Here is a 26,134-nt window from a genome sequence, read left to right on the forward strand (position 1 = left end):
ATTGTTGCTTCTTTATTTTGGATTTTAAATTTCAGGTCTTCCTGTTGAAAGTCAGTTTTGAAGAAGTCAATAAATGAGTCCAACTGAAGTGTGAATTGACTTTGTGAAATTGTACGACATATACTGTACACTCAATGGCTACTTTATTTGGTACACATGTTCAACGGCTCATTAACGCAAACATTTAACCAGCCAATCACATGATAGCAACTCAATGCATCGGAATGGGGAACTTATTATTCAAGAGCCTTTGAATGTGGTGTGGCTGTTGGCACCAGAAGAGCTGGTCAGAGTACAGAGAATGGTCCCAAAAAGAGAAAATACCCTGGGAGCAGCACATCTCTGAGAGAACATGTCCTGTTGATGCCAGATGTCAAAGGATAAAGACCAGACCAGTTCAAGTTTATGGTAAGACAACAGTAACTCAAATAACCCCTTGTTAAAACCAAGGACTACAGAAGAACATCTCTGAACACACAACATGGCAAACCTTGAAGCAAATGGGCAACAGCAGCAGAAATCACACCAGGTGTCAGTTCTGTCTGCCAAGAACAGGAAACTAAGGCTACAATGCCTGGTTTGATGAGTCTCTAATTCTGCTGCAACATTCACAAGATAGAGTCAGAATCCAAACTGAACAACAAGAAAGGCATGACTCCATCCTGCCTTGTACAGTGCCTCCTGCCAAGTATGGCCTAAAGACCACAGCCTTCCTGAGTGTCGTTACTGACCATGTCCCTTTATGACAACAGTGTAACCACCCTCGGTTTGCTATTTTCAGCAGGATGTAGCTCCATGTTACACGGATCTCAGTCCAACAGGGCACCTTTGGGATGTGATGGAATGGGATATTTAAGGCCGATCCAAAGGCAAAAAGGGTCCAACCTGGAACTATCAAGGTGTATTTAATAAAGCGGCCAGTGAGTGTGTGTCTGCTGACTTTGTTGCGTGGGTTATCCTGGTCTGGTCATTGATGACATTCACACCACAGTCATATAGAGCAGTCTAATACCCGGTCCAGGGCTTGGCTCTGGGCTAGTGCACAACTATATTCACCCTCCCCTGGATTCCTGCTGTAACTTTGTATCAGCTCACTAGAGCAGAGCCATTGGAAGGTGTGTTAGGACGCCGTCACACTGGCCAACCATGCCGTGCCTAAGCAAGCTTCAGAGCTACAGCAACTTTGGAAAAGCCAGTGTGACCGCAACTGTGCCGTGCTCAAGCACAATTCTCTTCCGTGCTTTGGCACGCATCAGAGAGGTGGGCTTCGGCACGGTTTACTTCATGCTCGAGCACAAGCGTGTGTGATCCTTGACATATGATCACGTGAGCGCATCCCTTGACAATCAATTTAAAAGAAGCAGGGGTGTTAGAGGGCTATGTCGGGTGAAAACGACTTACCATAAGTCCAAAAGTCTCTAAAGTCGTAGCAGTGCTCTCTGTGTCTCATTGTGCTGACTCTGATGAGATCGCGCTTCATTTAAACAGACGCTTCACGATGATGTAGGCGGGCCATGCGCGTGTGTGATACCCGCTGAAGTCTGGTTCATTTAGAGGTAGTGTGACCGCTGGCCGTACTCTCCAGCTGGGGAACGGCGCTGCGTGGGGGCCATGGTGCTTCGGCACAGCGCAGTTTGGATGGCCAGTGTGACCGCGTCCGTAGTCTTCTACCTACTGACTTTTTCTGGGGGTTCAGGAGGTTTTCTACATGTTCTGGTATGTGTGTGGTCATACTTTCATAAAAAAGAATAAGAATGACTGACTTAAAACTTTCAAAGGCTACAGTAAGTTGTATCTGTTACTCGGGATTGTCAGAGTTATTCCAGATATTTAGGAGTCAGGACACTTAACCTGTGGACCCTTGGATTGGTTTGGATTGTCACCAAAGGTTTTTCCTTTACTTTCTTCACAAAAGAGTTAAAGAAAATGCAGAATACCTCACAAGAAGAAAAGAGAGAGTCAACACTGTAACTGTTGGCATGTTTGCTAACTAAATAAAACCAATAGATTACACAACAACCTGCTTTATAGATGAAGAGTAAGACAATGAACTGAAAAGAAAAGGAAAAGCTTTCAAACACTGCAAAAGAATTGGAGTGTTTTAACATTTGTAAATGTTTGAAACTCAAAGACATAATAAACATCCAAATCTAAGCACCATCCTTCTTTCTTATTAATGCAAGCCACATGGTCTGAAGACATGAACCACATTTCCTGAAGTGGATTGGTGTTTGTGCTTGGCTAACTCTGACAATGTGAACTGTGAGAGGTGTATCATGGCTGAGTCACCATGTTTTGTAATTTGTGGCTACACCAGCGATTATGTCACAGCACATAATATATATAATATGTTGACAGTGGTTTGGTTGTGGACACAAGTCACCGACCAAAATGGCCAAGAAACCAAAATGCATTAAGCTCAGTACAGCACCCATTGGTGCAACTTAACGTCTGAGTAAAGAACAAACACTGTCTGTGTGAAAGGGAGCACTGTGACTCCATTAAAACCTTGTTTTATTCATCTTTAAAGAGACACATCATGAGGAAATCAATTACTTAAAAAACAAAACAAATGTCTTCCCAAGAGAGTATTGTGTTGATTTCTGCTTTATATCAAACTTTAATTTCAGCATTTATTGAATACTGACACTTGTTTATAAGATGATGAAGATGTCTCATAGAGTTATGCCATCAACAGTTTAAAATAGAAGTGTCATAATTTTGCCACATTACTCAGACTCCTGCTGGCCTTCTGAACTCAGTTATCCAACAGTGTGACATGTATATCCTGATACATGATGTAAATATGACTCATCCCCCTTTTCTCTGAACACATTACGTACAACAAAGACATGTTGGTGTGTGAAAATTCAAATTATGACATCCAAAAACAACATTACATATATACACATGATCCATTCTATTGCAGTACGTCTGCATGGCTGGTCCGTCGTGTTGCAGGTAGCACGCAGCCATCCCATTTTTGACGGACGCAGAGCTGTGACGGTTAAGTTAAGCGTAGGGAAGATCAAGCGGGACAGGAAGCTGTGACAGGAAAACACCCAGTGACTTTCAAAATGAAACAGACTGTGTCAAAACCAGTTCATATTTAGCTTGACTACGATGATAACTGGACATAATGAGCGGAGCCAGACCAGGAGTCAACAGCTTTGAGGTTTTACAGCCCAACATGAATGAAGAGAGACTTATCAATGGAGTGGGATGTGCAGGAACTCCTCGGTCTCGTGACTCCAGCTGTCTGTCAGTCATGCAGCTAGTTGGACTGAACACGCAGCCAGTGTAAGTGGACAAACATAGTCAAAACGCAGCCCAACTAAGTCACACTGCAGACGTATCTGGAGTATTTCAGGCGTAAGATGTTTGGGGGGTTGCAGGCTCCAGTTTGAGTTAAATTTGACCACAGCAGTGGCTTAGCTTTGAAACAGTGCTGTGCAAACTGGGGCTTTAGGAGTAAATGTTACGCAGTGTCAGAACCAAAGACTGGAAAAAAAAAAAAAAATGGACATCGTCTTGCTAAGCTTGAAGTGAGGTTGCCACAAAAACCACTCTCCCTGATGGCTGGTTGCAGTATAGGTCAAAAAGTCTATTTCCCCAGTCATTCCAGATGGGCTGTGGTCAAACTTTAAAAAAAGAATACATGTTGTAGACATGTTTCTCAGATCCGATTGTTGTGGTGATTTTAAGATATTATTTGTCTGCCTTGTATACAGGTCCTCTTTTTTTCTGAAAAGATTTTGTTTCCATTGGTTAAAAGAGGTTAAAAATGAGGCTTTGCATCACGTTTAATGATGATTGACAGCTGCTCTCCTGTGTATTTTTTGAGGAGAAATATGTCGGGAAGGAGGGCCAAGAAAAGATTGGACTCACGAAAGAAAAAAAATATTATTTTTGTCACCCAGCTCCACTCAGATTGTCCCATGGCCTCTCCTGCGCAGACTCTGGCTGCACAATGGCAACGCCTGTGATGAAGGTATTTTGGCTTCAAATTGGTACAATGGCAAATTGCGGAGCCACGCTGTCCTCTCTATATATAGTCTGTGGTCGGAACTCAAGAACACTCACACAACAAAAACTGAAAAAAAACAAATGTGACCTGACTGTTGCTTTGATTACACTGCACGGGCTTAAGAGAGAGGCTACGTTTGCTCTGCTTGTAATGTTAGGACTTACAGGTCTCAGATCACCAGGCCATGGGAAGCACATAGTCTAGTACTGCACTATGCTACAAACTGAGTTTACAAAGTTTGCTTGTTGTCACATTTCAAACAGTAGTGTTACATAACTGCTAATAAATGAATTACCTTGTCACTTTGTGTCTGCTACAAGGAGAAGCTGACACATATATTGCAATCTATATATGTATCAAGAAAAGTTTTACAAATAGTGATTCTCTTTTAAGAGAACAGGAAATGCCTGCTCTTGTGTTTTTGTTTATCATCAATGGCGTAATAAATGTTGCATTAATCTTTTGAGAAGAAGGTGATGCATGACTTTGTTCATTATCTTTCTGACACCAGACATGTCATTTCACATAGTTGTGGTCACCTCAGCAGCTTGTGATTATGGGTGACACGGATGTACACCTGCCTACAGTTAAGCGATTATTGGTCGATGTCACTGACCAAGATGAAGTCCGTTCATTATCAGTCTGTGCAGAGGTGTCAGGGAGTGGTTGTTCAGACGTGGCTACTTGTGTAGAGTCACTCACCTGAGTCATATTCACTCAGTACTGACTGTCATGTAGTACTGAGCACTGAACTGCCTAACTCTGCTGTGTTTTCTACTGATATGTACAAATGATAAACAGTTATGTTGTCATTACAAAATTTAAAATAAGGAGTCATGGACAGTATTGTTCTCAAGTGTCACTGAGTACTGCAGGATCAGAAATAACATCATTACAAAGGAGGAAACACAAACCAGCTCTGTATCAGCCTGAGTGGCAGTAACCATGAGTCCTTACCATTCGAAAAACTTCTATCATAAGTTCTCATTAAATCATAATTAAAGTTAAAGATTTTACATGACACTCAAAAACAGCTCTGAGTGGTAATGGGGGAAGGGTCTGAGCAGGTGATTGGTTGGAAAACATCACTCCCTTATCTGTCAGGGGGTGGGGGGACTTTAAAACAGACCTACCTGGGAGTTTTGAATTTCATTACAAACCGATAACCAGAAGGCGGTAGGACATGAGGAAATACGGCTTGAACAGTTTCAAGGATTTAATCTTCAGGAACCCTGCTGTGGTTGATCAGGTAAGACGACACACCTGTTCATTCAACACACAAGAAATACGCTGAGAAATGTTTCATATGCTGCCATATATGAGATCTGTTATTTGTATTGGTGGCTTTCCAAGAAAAAAAATATGTTGATATGATGCTGAAGACAATGCCTCTGAATTCATTGGTTGTTCTACAAGAGTAGAAATACTTCCTAAAACTGCACATAAAAACTTTCAATGTGTTCTTTTTTTGCCCAGTTTCCTGATCGCTGTGATAGTTACTTCAGTTGACACGAGAACATCAACACAAGCAACAAAATCTGTCATTTAAATGTATTTGAGGTATAAAATGCATGTACAGCAGCTGTGAACTCACTGCTTTGATTCCCAGGATCACAGCTGAGAAACACAGACCTAAAAACATCTTTATTGTTTCTTCTGGTTTTATGACTTTTTTGTGACATTTTTGTTTTATTTCTTTGAATGTGATTTTTCTGACTGTTTTTATTTTTCACTTGTTTTAGAAGCAGCACACAATGTGTGGTACATTTTACGATGTTTATACGTATTTTAAGTCAGATTTTTTTTTTTAAATGAGCAGGATCCGCATGTGGATGCTGATGATGAGAACAATGAGCGTGGGAACTGGGCCAGCAAGAGGGAGTACATCCTCTCCACCATAGGCTATGCTGTTGGACTAGGAAATATCTGGAGATTTCCATACCTGGCCTATAAGAACGGTGGAGGTAAGGTTTCTTCCCTTTTGAAGATGACTCATTTTGTTGGGGAGCAACAGGGTCTACATTTGAGTTATTTTATTTCTTTAACACCAAATGTGTCATTTTGAGCAGGTGCTTTTCTCATACCCTACTTTGTGATGCTGGTGGTTACTGGAATTCCTCTTTTCTTCCTGGAAAGTGCCTTTGGTCAGTTTTGCAGCCAAGGTCCCATTAATGTATGGAGAGCAGTGCCACTCCTGCGGGGTAAGAAAACAGCATTCAGACACCATGAAAGATCAGCCAGGGCCACCTGAGGGAAGATGTTTGTATGGAGGGATTTAATGAGGCTGTTGGTTAATGTTCAGCTAGGAGACACAGAAATCTATGTTTGATCACGACTTCAGCCATTGTTACGCTCCAAGATAGAGGACGGAGCTGCAGGAGCTCTGTGTTGATTTTGGCAACCACTGCGGATGAAAAGTATTTCATCCTAATTCTCTATTAAGAAAATTCTTTTCTTTCCTTCAACAAACAAACACACCTCTTACAATGAAACTTCTAACACTGCATCTTTGGTTCTGTAACTGTAAGTGACTGTAAATCATATATTATATAAGTAATCAGTCTTTATATAGATAGTCAGAGCTTCTTTTGAAGATTGTTTAGAGTTGAAAGTTATCTTAGGATAAAGGTGAGTTTATCACAGCAGGTTTGGAAATTAGTGCACCTATCTATTTAATGTAAAGCCACTGTGAGGAGTTTGTCAGTGGTTTTGAAAAATACTAAAAATGTACTCCTGCCTCTCTATGACTCATTAAACCTAAGGAGGCTGTAAGCCACTAGACTGATTATTCACCAAACAGCTTTTATTGAGACTCGCCACAGCAAAGATTATCATTAAGTGGTGCATTAAACTGTAAGAGTGAAGTGGAAAAAAAGGAAATCTTACACAGCTAGAGGACATGATCAGAGAAAGAGATACTAGGTTGACAGAGAGGCACCACAATCAATAAGCCAAAGGATTGTGAATAAATATGATTTTTAATCTGGGCCTGTATTCTTATATTCATAGAGCAATGGAAATCATTTTTATTATGCCATGTGAGAAGTGAAGAAAATCTACAACAGTGTACATTTGCAGAAAATGATCAAACTTTAATCTGTTGTAGATCTTAACAAGCTAAAATCAGCCAGTCAATGATGAAGTTTTTCTTGAAAGTAAAGTAACTTAAACTATCTAAAACTTCATGAAATATTGAAAGCTCAGGATTTGCTGGATCAATATTTCTGTGCACCAGAATCAAATGTTGGTTGAAGCTGTCCCTTATCCTGACCATGTCCCTAAAAGATGGAGGTGCAGTCAAAGTGAGGTCAGTACTCCAATCACAAGCACACAGAGAGATAGAGTGTAAAATCCTCCTTCAGGACAAAAACAACCCAACCGGGTCAAACACACGGATACTACAAATGGTGTCATCTGACTGTCTGGACTTTTAGTTTAAATTGTAACTTTTTGCACACAGAGATCACAGGTTTAAGGAGGAGACGGCTGGGTTTTTATGATCTCTGTTTAACCTGATTGTAAAGATAAAGATGCCAGTTGGCCTCATTTGACTGTTTTAAATGTTTTCTATAGGCGACGGTTACTCTGCTCTGGTAACCTGTTTCAGAAACAGAACAGATTTGACTGGTTCAGGTTTTAGGCAAGGGACTCATTAAATTATCACTCTTAAATTATTTCAAGTCACCAAACTAATCTCTGGAATGCTTATTGGACCAAAGATGTATAACAACTCTTCATCTACCTCTCCAGGTCTTGGTGTTGCCATGGTTTTGGTGACTCTAGTCGTATCTATTTACTACAACGTCATCATCGGCTACAGCCTGTACTACATGTTTGCCTCCTTCCAGTCTCCTCTACCCTGGTCCAGTTGCTTCAGCTGGTCTGATAGTAACTGCAGTAACACACCTATAGGTGCATCTTTTATCTTTATTTTTTCATTTACAAGGAGTTTTTGATCAAATCAGCTTTTAAGTAAAGCTTATGTCAAAAGCCAGGGGATTAAAACTTGTTCTAATCCAAAGACTTGTTGCTTTTACTTCTTCAGTGCATTGTAATGTCAGTGATGTAACAGTGGCCAACTGGACTCAGGAGAACAGCACGTGTCCTCAGTCCAATATGATCCCGGTTCCTATTCAGAGCCCAAGCGAGCAGTACTGGGAGTAAGGAACATGCTCACACTAACAAGAACCAGTACATCAAAGTGATGTAGCTTTATACTCGCACTTCTCACACATCTCTGTCGTCCTCCTCAGTCGTGTGGCTCTGCAGAGATCCAGTGGTCTAGATGAAACAGGACCTGTAGTTTGGCACTTGGCCCTCTGTCTGCTGCTGAGCTCCTTGATTGTTGCTGCAGCGCTCATCAGAGGCATCAAATCCTCAGGAAAAGTGAGTTGGTGTTCAGCCTGAATAAGTCCTTAACCACAGCCCAACACCAGGCCCTGAGAATACTACAATGGATGTAAAGATCAACAACCAAATAAATGGAGTCTAAAAAAATGTTTTGAAATTGACACTGTTTATACGACTGCTGTATTAACTTTTCTGCATATCCAGAGTTGCCTCGCCTATAAGTTGATTCAACTTAAAGGCTAGCCATTGAGATGTCTGTTAAAATCACAGACCAGCAGATCAGACCAATGCACTGGTATTAGGGTAAATATTTAAAGATATGTACAGTTTACCAAGAGCAGTCAACTTTGAATTTCGTTTTTTATTTATTTATTTTTTTTATTTTTATTTTTTTCGTGTCTTAAGAAAAAAATAGCCAAACTAACCAGCTGTTGGCATCATTTTCCAGTATATTTTCATCCAACCTCCTGGCAGGACAAAATTCAAATTGTTTACTTTAAATGTATGTATATATCTTCAAAGGTGAAAATTTTTCAGCCAACTCAAATGCATGGATTGTATCTCAAAGAAATTGATTTTTATGTACACATCTGAGTCGTAGTTATTTATGATTGTTTTGTTGTTGTTGTTTTTGTAAATGAAATAATTAATTCTCAAAATATTAACCATTTTTCTTTAACTCTCCCGAGGTTGTGTATTTTACAGCTACGTTTCCTTATGTGGTGATTCTGATCCTGCTGATCAGAGGGGCAACACTAGAGGGAGCTAGAGATGGGATAGAGTTTTACATTGGTTCAAAATCTAATTTGACCAAACTAACAGAGGCACAGGTAAGGACCCAGCTATCAGTTTCACTGTTGATGTCAGGAGGATAAATTAAAAACTACTCTAGAGGCTTTTGATTGACAGACCTCTAAAATATATAAGTATATTTGTTAACTTTTCTATCAGTATGAAGATATTTTCATTATTTATGGGAAATCTTTGGCAGCAATTACAGTAATTCTAGCCCAAAGATCTAAATTTTAGAAAAATAAAATTTTACATTGACTTGACACTAAGATATCTTTATTTTTCCATTTCTTGATTTTCTTTGAGGTCTGGAAAGATGCAGCAACTCAAACCTTTTACTCCCTCTCCATCGGCTGGGGAGGAGTCATGACTCTCGCCTCCTACAACAACTTTCACAACAATGTGTTCAAGGATTCATTCGTCGTAACACTTACGAATGCAGGTAGGAGCTGATTCCAAGGCAGTGTTTGGTTTAGAGTTTGAATAAGTGTTCAAGTAAACGTCTCTCTTTTTCTTTCTTTTTTTTAATCTTTTCATAGGTACGAGTGTGTTGGCGGGCTTTGCCATATTTTCTATCCTGGGTCACATGGCTCACATCTACAAAATGCCTGTTGGAGAAGTGGTAAAAGAAGGTCTGACATGCAAATCATCCACAAAATTATAAAGTAAAGTTCTGTAGATAGTCTAGTTTCCTCTTATGTTCTGTTTTCATATCTTTGTGCAGGATTTGGCCTGGCATTCATTGCATATCCAGACGCACTCTCCAAGCTTCCTATTTCCCCTCTGTGGTCGGTTTTGTTCTTCTTCATGCTTTTAACTGTTGGTCTGGACTCTCAGTTTGCAGGAATAGGTAAAATCTTAGTTCCAATTAAGCTCAAACACTGCTGATGTTTTAATTTGCAGTTTGCCTCAAATCTCTCCTCTCATTGTTAGAGGTAATCACAACATGCCTGCATGATGCCTTTCCTGAAACCTTCAAAGCCAAACGAGCTTTATTATCAATAACGACATGTGCCATCCTCTACCTGCTGGGTCTGCCGTGTGTCACAAGGGTAAGTCTGCATTAGTTGTTGGTTTCTATGTTAGGAGACAGACTTTGTTTCCCTCCTTGGCTCACACATGCATTCATGTGTGTTGCACAGGCAGGAATATACTGGGTGACTCTGATTGACCAGTATGTTGCTACCTGGGTGCTGCTTTTTTTGGCTCTCTTTGAGGTCGTCGGTGTCGCCTACATTTACGGTAAACACATGGATGCTCATGCATGTTGAAGAGTTGACAGAGTCTTAAACTGCAGCTGTTGTTTCATACTAATCAGGAGGGAATCGTTACATCAAGGACATTGAGATGATGATTGGAAAAAAAAGTTTTGCTTTCTGGCTGTGGTGGAGAGCATGTTGGTTCTTCATCAGCCCCTGCGTCATTGTGGTGAGTCACACAACATCACACATTTTATCAAAAATTGTACTGCACAACTGTACAACTTACCAATATTTAAGGCCTGATGTAGAATTACAACAATAAGCTTTTGTTTTTGTTTTTTTAGATGTCATGTCTTGTTGTTGTGAAGCCAATTAAGAAGAAGTAAATAAATGAGTGTGACAGAAGTGTGAACTGGTTCTGTGTAATTGTATCACATGTACTTTATATCTGTGGACTTTGTTGTGTAGGTGATCCTGGTTTGGTCTTTGATGACACTTAAACCACACTCATATGGAACAGTTCAGTACCCAGCCTGGGGTTTAGGTTTGGGCTGGTGCATGGCTATATTCATCCTCTTCTGGATTCCTGCAATGGCTTTGTATAACTTCATTAGAGCAAAGGGAAGCCCATGGAAGGTGTTTTTGTGTTCATTGTCATCACTGTTTAAGATGTTTTTTAAAGAATCTGCATTTTGCACAGCTTGAGATGTTTTACTACAGCCCAAACGTGACATGCTGTGTGTTTTCCTGCAGCGTTTGAAATCACTATGCACTCCAGCAGAAGAATGGCATCCGTACCTGGACATCCATCGAGGGGAGCGTTACTCAGAAGATCGCTGCCGTCAAAGCGAAAGCAATGGACTCAAACCCAAAGTGAATGTTAATGTGATCGCTAGCTCCTGGCTTTGATGTGTGGTTTTGTGTCTTTAGCATCTGGTCTCCCTCACAGATGTAATTTTTTCATTTGACTTTTATGGCAAAGAGTGACTTGAATATAATTTCTTGAAGCTTTACTTTTTTAATTCCCATATTTTTTCTCCCTTGGTCTCAGGTGTATGAGGTATGATTATCAGGGCCAGTAATGGAATTGGTAATGAGAGGGAAAATATACATTTTTTTTTCTTTTTTTGCACTATCAGAAAATTTTTCAGAATAAATGGGCTTTTTGTGTGTTTAACTGGCCCAATGGCTATCTGTTTTACTGCATGGTCAGGGATTTTTCTAATTTACACAAACATCTAATATAATTTTTCTACATGTATGTGTGAGGTCATATGTTGGTTTCTATGTTGTGAGACATAACATAGAACATAGCAAAGATACAAAAGAACATTAGACTTCATGGAGAACATACTCATGGTGCAAAGGTCTTAAAAATCTGTAAATAATAAAATTGGCGATGTTGTTGTAAGAGAATTTTTTATGTTAGGAGTATCCTTGAACTGTTTTATATTTTCGTATTATTACGTCACTGTGTTTCTTCTGAAGTTTTTTACATATAAAAAAAGTGTATGTTTCTGTAATAATTTTTCTTTAGTTTTGTTCGTCCCATTTTAATGCAAAATTTTTCAATAAATATAATCTTCAACATCTCCAACTGCATTGGCATGCTTCAGAGAGTTGTGCTTTTGCATGGTACACTTCATGCACAAGCAAGTGTACACAACAAGAACATGAGGTATAGCCCAAGACGTGTATCGCTACGACCACTCATCTTGACAATCATTTTTTAACAATGGTGTGGTGGTAGAGAGCTGTGTAGGACCAAAACGACTTAGAGTCATAACAATATTCTGTGCTCTCCATTGTGCTGACTCTGATGAGACCTCTAACCGGCTCCGGAGCAGATTAGCTATTCCGCATAAGTTACCATGGTGATTTACCCCAGTGAGAAGTGGACTAGCATTGTAGGATGGAAAATTAAGGGTTAACCCTTAAGTTACCTCAATAGGAGGAAATCCAGCTTCTTACAAGGGGCAACATCTGGTTAGTATCAATGGAGCCTATGCTAAAAGTTGCTGTTCATCAAGAATCCGCTTGAGGCTGGCTGCAGAAAGACCGGAAGTCACACATCCAGCCATAAAAACAGACTTTTACGGCAAAAAAAGCACATTTACAGCCTGGTTCAAATAATGTCTAAAATGCTGATTTCACTATCCGCTCACACTGTACAGTGAGTGATTTTTATCGAAGTCGACAGTTTAGAAGTTATTAGGATTGTTTGATTGTCCAATCAGAGACACAGCTCATGTCACGTGACTGCCAGGCGCCCTGTCGCTGTTCGAAAGGAACCTCACAGTCGGCGTCATATTAAATGTGGATGTGTCCACGGATGTTGTTTTTGTTGTGTTGGGGGGGGGTTTGTAAAATTAGTAGTGTTTTTATCCCAGTTTTCTGCATTTTGACCCTGTTATCAGGTATTTAACTTCTTTTTTAATTTCAAAATGTCTATAATCTCACTCTGTCATGGCTGCTTACTTCTCTGTAACTTGTTTGGAACTTGTTACATGATCCTTACAGATCTGAGTAGACAACAACAGTCAAGAGACAACTGTTTTGCCAGCTTGTTCAGCAGTCAGGCAGCAGCAGAACAGAAACATTTATTACAGTTGCTTTGCTTAACTACAAAAACAGGCCACTAACAGTGAAAATAAAGTCAAAAATTAATAGAAATAACTACATATGTTAACTAATATTCATATCACAGCCAAGCATTAACAGAAAATCATTTTATCTGAGTGTTAGCATGAGGCCTCAGGCCTGGTCAAATATATGACGTAGTCTTTTTTCCTTTGTAAATATGTATTGTGTCATCAGTAAATACTAAAAACTATTAAACTGGTTCAACAGCTTTTTTCAGGGTTTAAAAATGCTCTTTTAAATCACTATTTATGTTAATGATGCTCTGTATGTTATATATCACTTGAAATTAATCAGTTGTGATTTTAGGAGGGTGCCTGGTAGTTGACATTATAAGGTATGTTAACTGGAACTGGGGACTATCTGGAGGTAACTGAGCCAAATTCAAACCCATGTTTGCCATTAACATGAAAAACTTGCAGATGGACAGTTGTTTTGTTCTTGCCTTTTGTAATAGTTGCTTACTAGAAAGCATAATGCAGATGCACTCTGTGTATCCCAGGATTTAGAATAGTTTTGTTAACTGTTAGTTTTTTATAAATAGTGGGAGACAGAGAGCAGGTTGAATGAGGACTTGATTTTTCTGGTGTTTGGGGTTTCCCAGGTAGTCCAGAGTTTACCAGAGCCCATCAAAGGTCGCCTGGTCAAATCTATTAAATAAGCGTGCTCAGGGAGCCAAAGCATGTGTCAGTTACTGTCGCCATCTCTTCTATTTGTTGTGGCTCAGTATGTATGTACGTTTTGTGTGTGAACCTCTCACTGTGTTTAAACATAGTTAAGTGTTTGATCAGGCCTGAGGCTCATCATTTGGAGCAGGTGACACTCTGTGTCAGTATGTCTGTGTTAGTGAAGCTCTGGCTCTACCACCGTCAGCCATCGTCCTGAGATCACATCATTTGAGAATTCGCCCTTTGTGCTACCACAACAACGCTGCATCAGATGCAGTGACACCAAGAGGGGGCTCTAAATTACTCCTACAAGGAATTAGAAGTTTTTTTAACATAATGAAGAAATATGGCTCAAACCTTGCCAGGGATCCTGCTATTCTGTCTGATCAGGTAGGTTTGCAGACATCTGTTAATTAATTCAACTAACCCTTTGACAGTCACACATGGTCACACCTGGGTTTTAACTTTATTTTAAGTGCTAAAACAAAACCAAAAAAGTCATTTCTTTAACTATAATTATTGTCTTCTTTTAATCAAACAGTAACACAGGTGTCCTTGATAATGCTATTGTATCAAATATGACCAAGACTATGAGTCTGACAGAGGCTTAATGTCAAGTGGCACAGATTATTTACAGCATGCTAGTATTCAGAGCAACATCCTGAGAACAGGTGTTAAATTGATTTTATCCAGCTGTTTTACAAGCAGCATATGCAAGTAAAAAGAAAGCAACAAGAAGAAATACTCAAAAATTATGTTGTTTTTCATTCATTTAAGCGGCCAAAAACTCAACCTTTGGATCTTGACTTTAGGCCGACAGTTTCAAAGCAGCAATCCTTTCACTTTATATGTCTACACTCAGCACACAAGCTACTTTATGTGAAGCACATTATCCTAAATGTGTATGTAAATCCTGTAACCAGTCAAAAACAGGTACATGGACCAGTAATTTGGTACCAGCTCGCTAAGTCAGGACAAGGGCTCTGTTTGAAACCATGTACTAATGAACTGCTTTCACTCAATAAATCAGAATGTTTTGAACACTACCAACTAACCCAGCAGTTAATCTACAACATACAGGCATTTGTTTTAAATCACTGAATGCCTTTTATCCAGTCAGATACTTTGTTTAAATTTGAAATGAATGAATGAGGAAATGAACTGATAGAAAGAAATCTAAAAACACAAGTTGATTACTATGTGGGTAAATAAATGAACAAATGAATCAATAAATCAAAGACCCTTCTGCGCTCTTGTTATCTTTCAGTGGAAGTCACTTTGTCATTGTTCCCTTCACACTGGCAGAGATGAGCCTCTGTAGATATTAGTGTGGAGATCAAGTGTTAACATCTTTTACTTCCGGGGACAGAACTCAACTTTCCAAATATTTACTTATCCCGCTGGACCCCTCCCTTGTTCAACATGATGACAGGCATAGTTGTGATGTCAGATTGTTTACTATTCAAAGGTTGTTATAAGAGCAATTGGAAAGTTTGCAACATATCCTCAGGTAAATTTATGTTCTTTATTTTTTTTTTTTTTTAAATGCATCAACGTGATGAAACAAACAAAAAAGATCAAACTTAATTTTCTACAAAAAAAAAATCCTTCTCCAATTTCCTCAGCTTAACGATTTCAGGTTAGCTTGGGTTACATCAGCGTGGAGTGTTGTTTGGTTGGAAAGTGAAATGCCTGACAGTCAGGAAAATTCTCCCAAATCACCGTTTGTTGGGATATTAATATTGTAAGTGCTACAAGCCACACATAACACTGTCAACTAAAACATTTTCTTTCTGCTTGGTGCAGGACTGTCAAAGTGAGGATGGTGACGAGAATCCAGAGCGGGGGAACTGGACCAATAAAACAGAGTATATGCTCTCTATGATAGGCTTTGCTATCGGTCTTGGAAATATCTGGAGGTTTCCATATATGGCCTTTAAAAATGGAGGAGGTAAGTAGTTGGCATCAATGATGATAACACTGATGTAATTATTTTGAACGTTGTTACATTTTGACTTACTCCCTGTGAGCAGGTGCCTTTCTCTTTCCCTATTTCCTGATGTTGGTGTTGTGTGGAATTCCTCTTTTCTTCCTGGAAACTGCCTTTGGTCAGTTTTGCAGCCAAGGTCCAATCAACGTGTGGAGGGCAGTGCCAATTCTGCAGGGTAAACTAGAGCAGTTTTATGAGTCTGAACTTCTTACTGATGACTTCCTGTAAAATCCAAGTGAAAACTGATTTCAAAATAAACTTATCCTTATTATTTCATTACTTTTATTATTTTCATTATTATAATTATTCATAATTCTGATGTAACTTTATTAATATATAAAGAGTTTTAATGAATCCATCTAAAACAGTTTGATATCTGATGAATTTTTCCAGCTATTAATTTAAGATTGAGAAAAACATCTCACTCGATATTTATAAATTATAGATGAATGTACCTTATCTATTGTATGTGCCATTACATTGAAGACTCTGGGTTAAAGTTGTATTTTTAGATTGCTGGAAAGTTTACAGTCCCTTTAAATCAGAGAAAGATGCAGATCATAATGTGATAGAGATACATTTTGTTACAAACATTTTCATATTCATATTTTTTTTCAAAAGTGCCTTATTAACATGTTGTTTTCTGCAGGTGTTGGCTTTTCCATGGTTATGGTGAACATCTTGGTTACAATATACTATAATGTCATCGTATCCTACTGCCTGTACTACATGTTTGCCTCCTTCCAGTATCCTCTGCCTTGGTCCAAATGCCTCAGCTGGGCTGACAAAAACTGCAGCAACACACCCTTAGGTGCTTTTCTCCTTTTTCTTGTAAAACAAAGTTTCATGAAAGCTGCAGTTGGGTTGATGCTGATCTGTTACTGAGGGCTGGAGTATCTCCAGAACCATCTCAGCAAGACAGTATTGTCTCTTTTACTTGATTCAGACATAGGCCTATCTAACGTCAACATGGGGTTGTATTTTTGGGTGCATCCATTACACTGCCTGATGTTCACTGGAGCTCTCTCCTTTTCCAGTGTACTGTAATGTCAGTGGTGTTCTGGTGTCCAACTGGACTGAGGAAAACAGCACATGCCCTTCTTCTAACTTGATAAAAGTTCCAGTGCAGAGCCCAAGTGAGCAGTATTGGGAGTAAGAGACACACTAATGCAAAACAGCACCAGTAAACAGTTGTCTTACTGCTGTGCCCTATACAGTTTCAAAGCAATGTACAACACAAGCAAGACTTTTGACTGAAAGGAAAACTTTAGTTTGTGCGACAAAGTGCTACAAGTTATTTGGCTGCAGGTGCTGCCGTTAAGTGGAGGAAAAACTAACACTAACATCTCTTCCCCCCTCCTCAGTCGTGTGGCTCTGCAAAGGTCCAGTGGACTAGATGAAACAGGACCTGTGGTTTGGCACTTGGCCCTCTGTCTGCTGCTGAGCTCCATTATTCTTGCTTCAGCTCTCATTAAAGGCATCAAGTCCTCAGGCAAAGTAAGCTGGTTACACCTCATCAGCCAAGCTAACTGCTATTCCTATCAATGAAAAAAAGTCTGCCATTGCAGGCACAGGATATTGGTTAATGTACATTTTCTTCCTTGAGGTTGTGTATTTCACGGCTACATTCCCCTATTTGGTGATTCTGATCCTGCTGATCCGAGGTGTGTCACTCGAGGGAGCTAGAGATGGGATAGAGTTCTTCATTGGCTCCAAATCTAATTGGACTAAACTGACTGAGGGACAGGTAAAAACTTTACACCCCTCACACCCTGAAAATTTATAGGCAGCAAGGTTTTACTCAAATCTTCTGTGTTTTAGGTTTGGAAGGATGCAGCAACTCAGACGTTTTTTTCTCTAGCTATTGCGACAAGTGGAGTTTTAACTCTTGCTTCCTATAGCAACTTCCACAACAACATGCACATGGATTCAATCATTGTATCCTCTGCCAACCATGGTAGGGAAAGAGTTATACAATCTTATCAACATGAAAAGTTTCTGCTTCTTTGTAACTGACTTTGTTTTTTCACCTCCTCATAGGTACCAGTGTTTTTGCAGGTTTTGCCATCTTCTCTATTTTGGGTCATATGGCTCGTGTCTATGGAAAGCCCATCGGAGAAGTAGTAAAGGAAGGTCAGACACAGTTATTGTGCCATCTATTAAAAATATGTGTTATATATTCTCTAATGTATCCTTTCATCATCTTTGTGCAGGATTTGGTCTGGCCTTCATTGTGTATCCAGATGCTTTGGCTAAACTCCCCATTTCCACTTTCTGGTCCATCCTGTTCTTTTTTATGTTTTTTATTATTGGCCTGGACTCCCAGTTTGCACAATTAGGTGAGATTTTTTTTAGTAAGGAGTGGTTCAGCTGTCATGTCTCATCATTTCAGTCTCTATTTATCGCAAATTAAAGTTTACCACTCTGTGACTTCATGTTACTCATCACTGTCCTCTTTTTCCATCAGAGGTGATCGTCACCTGTCTATGTGATGCCTTTCCTGAGGTCTTCAAACCCAGAAGAGCTGTGGTGACAGTGTTAGCAGTAGCTATCATCTACCTGCTGGGCCTGCCATGTGTTACAAGGGTAAACAATGACTCTGCTGCGAGCAGTGACACAGTTACTATTGTCGCTTATCATTCCCCACTATCCTACAGTGTCACTGAGTGTGTGTGTGTGTGTGTGTGTGTGTGTGTGTGTGTGTGTGTGTGTGTGTGTGTGTGTGTGTGTGTGTGTGTGTGTGTGTGTGTGTGTGTGTGTGTGTGTGTTTTCTATAGGCAGGAATATACTGGGTGACGTTAATGGACCAGTTTATTGCGAGCTGGGTGCTGCTTGTTTTGGCTCTCTTTGAGATCACAGGGGTCATCTTCATATATGGTAAATATGATTGAGATGAATCTGTTAAATGTACACTCAGCTACTCAGTGTTTGATAAATTAAACTTATTTTTTTTTTATTTCCTGGGCTGAGTTTAAAGAACATATTAATATAAAGGTATGACTTAAATTGAAATATTGTACCAAAATACAGACACTAAATATCAACAACTGCTTTTAATAATATACTTTTATTGATAGGTTTTGTTGTTCTAGTTAGATGTAGCTCCTTTTTTCAGTGAGATCAGCAGGACTGAGTCTGAGGGTAGTTTGGAAACTTGGGGAAATTGCGATTAAAACTGAACTGATGTGGTAAAGGACTGCACAGTTACTGTTGTACACTTCATGTCACAATAGACCTACACATCAAATCTATCTGCTTGCCAATTTCATTTTGAGCCAATCAAATAAAAAGTTTGAAAACTTGATCATATTCAAGAAATCAGATATTGTAACCAGCTGTTTAATTAAGGTAATAAATTGAAAATGCAGACAAACAATGGGCCACAAGAACAATTTAGTTCTGGGGAATGTTTTAACAGGAACTAAAAGTTCCCGGACCTTCAGCTATGCTTTAAGGTCCCATATTATTATTGCTCCTTTTCTGCAGTTTAATATGGATCGTTGATTTCTTCATGAAATGGTTGTAACATGTTTTGGTCCAAAAAGCCAATAAATCAAGCACAGCAGCATTGTTTCCAGGCTCTCATAGCCCCTCTGTTCAGAACACGGCGCCACGAGCTCCAAGTGCACAATGTTTAGAAAACAGCCGAGCTAACCACAGCTAAAGTTAACATCCTGAGGCTAACACAGAGACAGGGGGGACACTGTGGAAAAGCTCTTTCGTCTGCTCCACAGCACACAGCATTTAAAATACTCACATTTCCAGGGTCCGAGGTTTGTTGGCGGATGGTTGGTAATGCACCTTGATTCAGGACCAGTCTATTCGCTAGCCCTCTGTTGAACTGTCCAAAGTTGGAAAAGCAGTCAGCCGTGATGTGACTAGCACACACATGCACAGTTTTACTGAGTGTAGCTGGAACATTTCCTGATAAATGAACTCTAGCCACTTAGTATTGTCTTCTTCTGAGATGAGAAGCTTGTGCATGGAATAATGTGGCTGTTTACAGCCAAAAACAAAGCAGTGATGGCAGTGATGGCAGCTGGAGCAGCAGACTTGCTCCTGATTGGTCAAAAAAGGGAATCGCTGACGTCGGCAAATCCCCAAAATCCAAACAGCTTGGTTTAGGTCAGGATTTTACATTCACAAGCACCACTGAATGTAGGTTTTGTCATTAAATATCACATTTTGTGGGCTGAAAGGAAATCCAAAGACCCACAAGTTCCACTAAAAGACTTAATAAAGTGATTTTCCGTAATATGGGACCTTTAAGTAACCTGTAGAGTTTGGTTTCTGGTAATTTGAATCTTTGTTTTTAACTAGTGGGTCACTAACCTATTTTCAGTGTCTTTGCTACAAATTCATTCTGAAGGACGTGTTTCTTATTACTTCATGCACTTGCAGTTTTAGAGTAGTTTGTTAAGTCCTCAGCACAGTGCAATTGACAACCGACTTTAAAGAGGTGGTGGTGGTTCCCAAGTCAACATAAGTTTGAGCCAACGACCCAAAAACATTACTCACAGCCACTGTGCTACTCCATTTCTACAGTCCTGTTTAGCGCGTCTACTAGGTTGTCATAGGTTTTAATAATTTCTCTCACCCAAATTTACGGCGGTGTAAAGAGTAATGGTCTACAGTAAGTCTTATGATGGCCTCTGAATCCATGTCAGGTTAAGAGAGCAAACCAACTGACTTTGTCAACAGCATTCAGGAAAAAAGATTTACTGTGACTGACAGTTAAATATATAAAATCACTCTCATGTCAGAAATTGACTTCAAGAGAGGATCAGCAAAGTGATGCAACATGCTGCTTCACAGAGGTGGACACCAAATTTAAGTTTCTCACAGTAGCTTTTAGGAAATAATGGTCTTCAAATACAGCTAGTTTGGGTTTTCTTGGCTCTTTATGGGAATCAAAAATTGGCCATTGTAGGATATGTGTTAACTGTTTTTCTCCCATACATTACAGGAGGAAATGTTTTCATTCAAGACATTGAGATGATGATTGGAAAGAAAAGTTTTTGCTTCTGGCTGTGGTGGAGAGCATGTTGGTTCTTCATCAGCCCCTGCATCATTGCTGTAAGTGTGACTTTATATTTTCTCACCTTTAGATTACACTGACTCTGTGACTCCAACTACACAGCACTTTTGTCTTTCAAACACCAAAATGGGGCAACTTACACTGGTTAAACAGTTTGTAGTCCTGTGACATGTCTCCCATTAACAGTTGTTTTGAGATAAGAGAAGTGATTTAGAGGCTTCTTTTCTCATCCATAGCATTCAGGACGTAAGGCGTACCTTGTATCTCATAAGAGCTACAGGTGAAAAGGCCCTGTACATCAGTTGTTATAACTATACTTTCTTTATAGGTGATCCTATTGTGGTCTCTAATATCATTTGTGCCACCAACCTACGGAAAGATCCAGTATCCAGCCTGGGGCTTGGCTCTGGGTTGGTGCATGGTGTCTTTCATTCTAATATGGATCCCTCTTGTGGCCGTTTACAAGCTGATGAGGGCAGAGGGAAGCTTCTGGCAGGTAAACATGTTGCCTGATGTAACACAGGAAAGAATAATTACATTATTTCAAAATTCTTTAGGCTAGTCTTTCTGCTTGCATTTGACAATGTTTATCTATGTTTTTGACAGCGTTTGAAGTCATTGTGTGTCCCCTCTGAGAAGTGGCATCCCTTCCTGGAGATGTATCGAGGAGAACGCTACTCAGAAGAAAATTGTCGCAGAAGAAAAGTAATGTCAACGAACAACAAGCAAATGTAAATTTGTCTTTGATAGTAGGGGACTGACTGAGACACTAAAAAGTCACCGGTATGTGCTTGTTTGATGAAGAATGCAGTCACATGGAAGAATAACATAGAAGTGGTTGCAGCTCAAAGCTTTCGTGTCTTTTTATTTTATTTATTTTTTATTTTTTGTTATTTTTCTTGTCCTTATTCAGAAAGGACAGGACAGTGGACAAAGCAAGAAACAGTGTGAGAGTAGGGGGTGACATGTTGGAAGGGTGGTGCAGGCTCGAACCGTGCTGCCTACTTAAGGGCTTTTAGGGCGCCAATCTTAGACTGCTGGGATTTACCAATCTGTTTCATGTGTTTTCTTCTCAGCAAGTCAGTTCAAGCCAATGCTTAACACCCAAGTGTTATGAAATAGCAGACTATCTTTTAAGGCAGTATCTTTCCAAGTAAACCCTTTTAGGTAGATGCCAGGAGCAAACTGAAGGTAACAAAGATAGTCTAAGTATTATGTGTACTTAATGGATCTTTTCTTGGATAAAAAGACTGTCTACTTTCAACGACTGACTGAAAACATTAAGAAAAAACATTTTAGGTCCTGTGTAGTTGCTTAAAACATAATTTGTTGCTTTGTTGACATGAGTGACAGGTGTAACAGAGTTGCGTCCCACAGGGCCTTAGGTGAATGATCACAAATAGTGGGTCAGACTTTTATGGGAACAACCCGTCTGAAGTTAAAGCAAAACTTCAAGTCAACAACATTTAAAAAAAAATGGGTTATGCAAAAACTGGAAATATGTTACGATGTGAAGAACCTGGGTTACAAAAGTTTCTGTAAAAGCTACAAGACCCAAATGAACATTTACTAATATTGCTAAGAGAAAAATTGAGGTTTTTTTTCTCAGTGGCACTCCATATCTGCAATTCATCCATTTTGTTTTTATTCATTTTTGCTGCAAAGTCAAATTCATCGATGTTTTTTCTTCCACATTTAATTACCATAAATTACTGATAACCTTCAAGAACATTGTAGGTTCTTTCTGAACTAAATGATTATGGTGTTTCAAAGTTTGTTGTTTAATTGTACACTCACAGCATTTTACTGATGTGCTTTTGATTATTATTTGCAATATCGAGAACTTTTTTAATCAAAAGCCTCTTGTATGGGAAACTATTTATTAAACACAAGTCATAACTGTTAGTTTATCTCTCAAAATGAAAAGTGCTGGTCACCACATTGCAGAGGAGGCTTTTTGTCCTGCCTGCTCTTGAATACTTGAATGTTTGGCACCCACACGCCATGCCGACTGAAATATTAGTCATACTGATTCCAGAGTCATAGAGCTACTGACGCAATGACTCAAGGTGCCAGTCATGCTCAACTTGTAAAAGTTCAACTTTTCTCTGTTTTGTCTCTCAATCCTTTTTTTTTTTTTTTTTTTGGTTGTTGTTGTTGTTGTTGTTGTTGTTTAAAACAGGTTCATGACAAAACCCCCTGTGGCTGAATTATAAGCATATTGATGCGTCCCCATTGTAGGACAACTTAAGAAATATGTTATCTTATCTTATCTCTCATTATGGCTCATCTGTTGTTTCCTGTTGTCATCATAACACAAAAGCATCACAGTACAATATAAAAAACCTTATCCTAATTCACACACTTCACACAATCTGTGCTCATTCAAAACATTTTTAAGCCTGCCAATATGTTTAGTTTGCTGTAATGTCTCTATAATATAACTGAGCTTGTTCTGGATCTATATTCCCTATTTGGATTTTAACAAGATATTATTTCTTCATTTTCTTCAAATCTAGCACGCAGATATTTGTCATTGTGTTCACACTGCATGGTAAATTGTTTCTATATACAATACAGTAATTAAGCTCCCTCCAACACAAATTGAAGCTCTGTCGCCCCTGTGTAATGCACGTCACCCTGAAAAAAACCATTCTTATTAATCTCATCACATTCAGTAAAAATATCATTGTCTTCCCATTTCATTTTGTCCTTAATAACCCAGAAATTCAGCCTCTGTCGCCCCATGTGACATGATTCAATGTTGGTGCTCACATTTAACCAAGATCCATACAGATTATACACTTCCTTCTTAGATATGATCCACTTTCATCAGAATTACTTCTAAATCCATCAGAGGCACATTTGTCTCCATATCCTTGTCTTTGTCCAGCCCTTAATTGTGCGTTTGCAATATTTTTTCACACACCAAAGATTTTCTCTGTAGTTTTTTGTTTTACCTCTCAATGATTAAAAAGGTATATCAAAATAGAGCATTTATCTATTAATAAATGACTCTAGAAGACTGCAGAAAACACATTTATCAGAGACAGGCACATCTATGTCTAACCTGCAATCACAAACCCATCACACACACAGTTTCTTCCCTTTCAACAACACAGCAGAGTTGACTCAAAATACCAAACACACATCATGTCAGTGAGCACCATCTGGGAAACAGACTGATTTACAATATCTTTGATATCCCATCATGAAAAACCATCTTCAATAAACACAATCTAGCTGTGCCTTCACTCGATTTGTTTTTCGCTCTGAATAAAATTTGAATTTGAACAACAGCAGTATTTTTCCTGGTCAAAACAGCTAGTTCTGGAAAAATACTTGGAAAAAAAAGCCTGCTGCATGAGAGTGTCAGCCAAAATCAGTTTATGCAGCACAGACTGATGTAAATGCATTTTTCTATGGGGCTACATCACTGATGCATTATCACCTAATGAAAATGCATAATGGGTGCTATGTTTGCCTTGGTCGATTAAACATGTAGTCTATAAGATACCCTTTTTATTTTTATGTTACAAGATCTCAAAATGTTTTTTTTAATCTGCCAGCATTAGTTTGACTAACACAGTTAAAGAGACCATTACAATGAGTAAGTATGAATTGTATACAAATAATAAGATGGCAATTCAGCCTGAGCACATTGGTTTTAGTGTTGAATAATACACTACTACATCTCAGCACTAGGGGGAGTTAATAAGCCACACTGAGCTCCTTCCAGTCCATTCCACAATACAAAAGATGATCCCTAATGAGAAACTCCATCTCTCTCTTCTGAATCAATACACTGCCCCCCTCTAGTGATGTCAAAACATATTGACATCACCGGGGGTCAAAACTTGGCCAAACTCTAAGTAGGCTGCAGACAAAATCACCTCTCAACCTCTGCATTAAAAGACCTTGTGCTGTTCTGCTGCAGAGATGAACAGCAATGAACTTATCGAACCACGCACCAAACTCATTCACCATGGCAACCATGCACAAGGAACCAGCTGATAAACACAGACCTGTTGCCTTTCTCCCACGCACAAAAAACCGCATACTACACACACACACACACACACACACACACACTGTGCAAGCTAATTAAAATACAACTTGCGAAAACGAAGATTAATTTCAGTTACTCATTGTGGTATTTGTATTGTATAAATGAACTGGATGAAGCGCTATGAGAATTTTATGGTCTCTACGAATAAATACGACATAATGTTGTCTTGTGAACATCCTCAGATGTAGAAGTGAGTATTTAAGGAACGAAAGTTTCAATTTGGGTCTTCTCTCCAAATTGGTCCCAACACTCAAAGGTAAATCTGTCACACTGTTAAGAAAAAAACAACTTGCTTAAAATGTGAATACTGATCAAAATGTATGCAGCACTCAGTGTACAGCTCCCTCCATCTATCTCTGTCCCTCGTCTCCCTCCCTTCTTGCAAAAAGCAGGCTCCTCCACAACCCGTCGCTATTAGATACTGCTGGTTCTTGTCACCATGGCAGCAAATTCTCAATCATTTCCCTCTGCCATGTTTCCATGTGCACACACTTGCTCACACACTCACAGACACATTTAGCTGTGATGTGGGAGGGCTGTCCTTGAGTCCTTGAGTGTTCCCAGGTCCAGCTGGGGAGCCAGTCCACCTGTGAACAGAATCCAAATGCTGTAGCAGACCGGGTCTCACATTCACATGCAACCTGTTACATACAGGACATTATGTACAATGTCTGCCATCATGCATGTGTGTGTTAAGTTTGTGCATACAAATATTTTAATAAAAGAGGCAGATATATTAACAACACACGTCTGCATCTCTTCAGGAAAATGTCTCATGAATCTCACTGAATCTGAGTTTGGACTTTGCCTTACTGACAGTGAAAACACACATTGGTGGTGGTTTTCATTAAGCGTCAGGAGAACTGCAGTCTATATTTCACCAAAGCATGCAAGCATGAAACATGACCTCCTATCCTTAAAACATGTGATCTCTCTGCTCATTTCTACTACCATAAAAACACATACTGCATGATAAATCATCACACATGACACCACATATCTTCAGCCACGCTGCAATATGCATGTGCTTGCAGAAAATCGACGTGACTTGAATTTGCACATCTCCTGTAGATGTCCCTGGCTGTCCACGTCAGCTGATGGAAGATGAAATGAATGCAAAGGGAGAAAAAGGAAGGTGAGACAGCAAGAGAAAGGAGGACTGAGTGAGTGAAAGGAGAGAGAGAGATAAGAGGATAGGCAGAGCTGATTTTCTTTCTCCAATAAAAGCGACAACCCCCTGGTGTTGCCATGGCGACCTCCTTCGCCCCCCCCTCCCTTTACTTTCAGCGAACTACCACTTATCCTTGCTGCCTTTCAGTCAGCAGGGCATGTGTGTGTGTGTGTGTGTGTGTGTGTGT

The 26,134-nt window shown here is 39.4% G+C and overlaps 3 protein-coding genes across 6 annotated transcripts in view; 2 read left to right on the top strand and 1 right to left on the bottom strand.

The window, feature by feature from the left end:
- Positions 1-26,134, bottom strand: part of LOC141794588 (lumican) — a 64,884-nt gene that overhangs the window by 21,529 nt on the left and 17,221 nt on the right. The window contains exon 3 of one of the 3 annotated variants that reach the window (XM_074674991.1): positions 6,112-6,221. The exons of the other annotated variants lie outside the window; for them this stretch is intronic. The gene's annotated coding sequence lies outside the window, so the exon portion shown is untranslated. The remainder of the gene's footprint in view (positions 1-6,111; positions 6,222-26,134) is intronic. 3 annotated transcript variants of the gene reach the window in all.
- Positions 5,211-11,280, top strand: LOC141794546 (sodium- and chloride-dependent neutral and basic amino acid transporter B(0+)-like). 2 transcript variants are annotated; one of them, XM_074674986.1, is made up of 15 exons: positions 5,211-5,276; positions 5,844-5,991; positions 6,097-6,228; positions 7,778-7,939; positions 8,100-8,187; positions 8,281-8,413; positions 9,067-9,207; positions 9,476-9,611; positions 9,709-9,801; positions 9,894-10,019; positions 10,103-10,221; positions 10,312-10,411; positions 10,488-10,597; positions 10,840-11,007; positions 11,125-11,280. In XM_074674986.1, the coding sequence occupies exons 1-15, from the start codon at positions 5,211-5,213 to the stop codon at positions 11,278-11,280; spliced, it is 1,878 nt and encodes a 625-aa protein (XP_074531087.1). The 2 variants fall into 2 exon arrangements, with proteins under 2 accessions (XP_074531087.1, XP_074531086.1); XM_074674985.1 differs by having other exon boundaries at positions 5,847-5,991; positions 8,073-8,187.
- LOC141794572 (sodium- and chloride-dependent neutral and basic amino acid transporter B(0+)-like) lies at positions 14,016-21,442 on the top strand. The gene is made up of 15 exons (XM_074674987.1): positions 14,016-14,069; positions 15,486-15,630; positions 15,713-15,844; positions 16,319-16,480; positions 16,707-16,821; positions 17,034-17,166; positions 17,276-17,416; positions 17,491-17,626; positions 17,710-17,802; positions 17,883-18,008; positions 18,137-18,255; positions 18,447-18,546; positions 20,636-20,745; positions 21,036-21,203; positions 21,314-21,442. Exons 1-15 carry the CDS (start codon positions 14,016-14,018, stop codon positions 21,440-21,442), a joined length of 1,863 nt encoding a protein of 620 aa, XP_074531088.1.

This window comes from Halichoeres trimaculatus, unplaced genomic scaffold (assembly GCF_033239565.1).
Source record: "Halichoeres trimaculatus isolate MK-OKI-2021-1 unplaced genomic scaffold, fHalTri1.1 fHalTri1_scaffold_1, whole genome shotgun sequence".
Taxonomy (NCBI): domain Eukaryota; kingdom Metazoa; phylum Chordata; class Actinopteri; order Labriformes; family Labridae; genus Halichoeres; species Halichoeres trimaculatus.

Bases quoted from the DNA above. Each gene is read 5' to 3' on its own strand.
- LOC141794572 (XM_074674987.1), top strand. From the start codon at position 14,016: ATGAAGAAATATGGCTCAAACCTTGCCAGGGATCCTGCTATTCTGTCT. The intron at 15,845-16,318 runs GTAAACTAGAGC...TGTTTTCTGCAG, and splicing joins GGCAGTGCCAATTCTGCAGG to GTGTTGGCTTTTCCATGGTT. The intron at 20,746-21,035 runs GTAAGTGTGACT...CTTTCTTTATAG, and splicing joins TCAGCCCCTGCATCATTGCT to GTGATCCTATTGTGGTCTCT.
- LOC141794546 (XM_074674985.1), top strand. From the start codon at position 5,211: ATGAGGAAATACGGCTTGAACAGTTTCAAGGATTTAATCTTCAGGAAC. The intron at 7,940-8,072 runs GTGCATCTTTTA...TTACTTCTTCAG, and splicing joins CTGCAGTAACACACCTATAG to TGCATTGTAATGTCAGTGAT. The intron at 8,188-8,280 runs GTAAGGAACATG...CGTCCTCCTCAG, and splicing joins CCAAGCGAGCAGTACTGGGA to TCGTGTGGCTCTGCAGAGAT.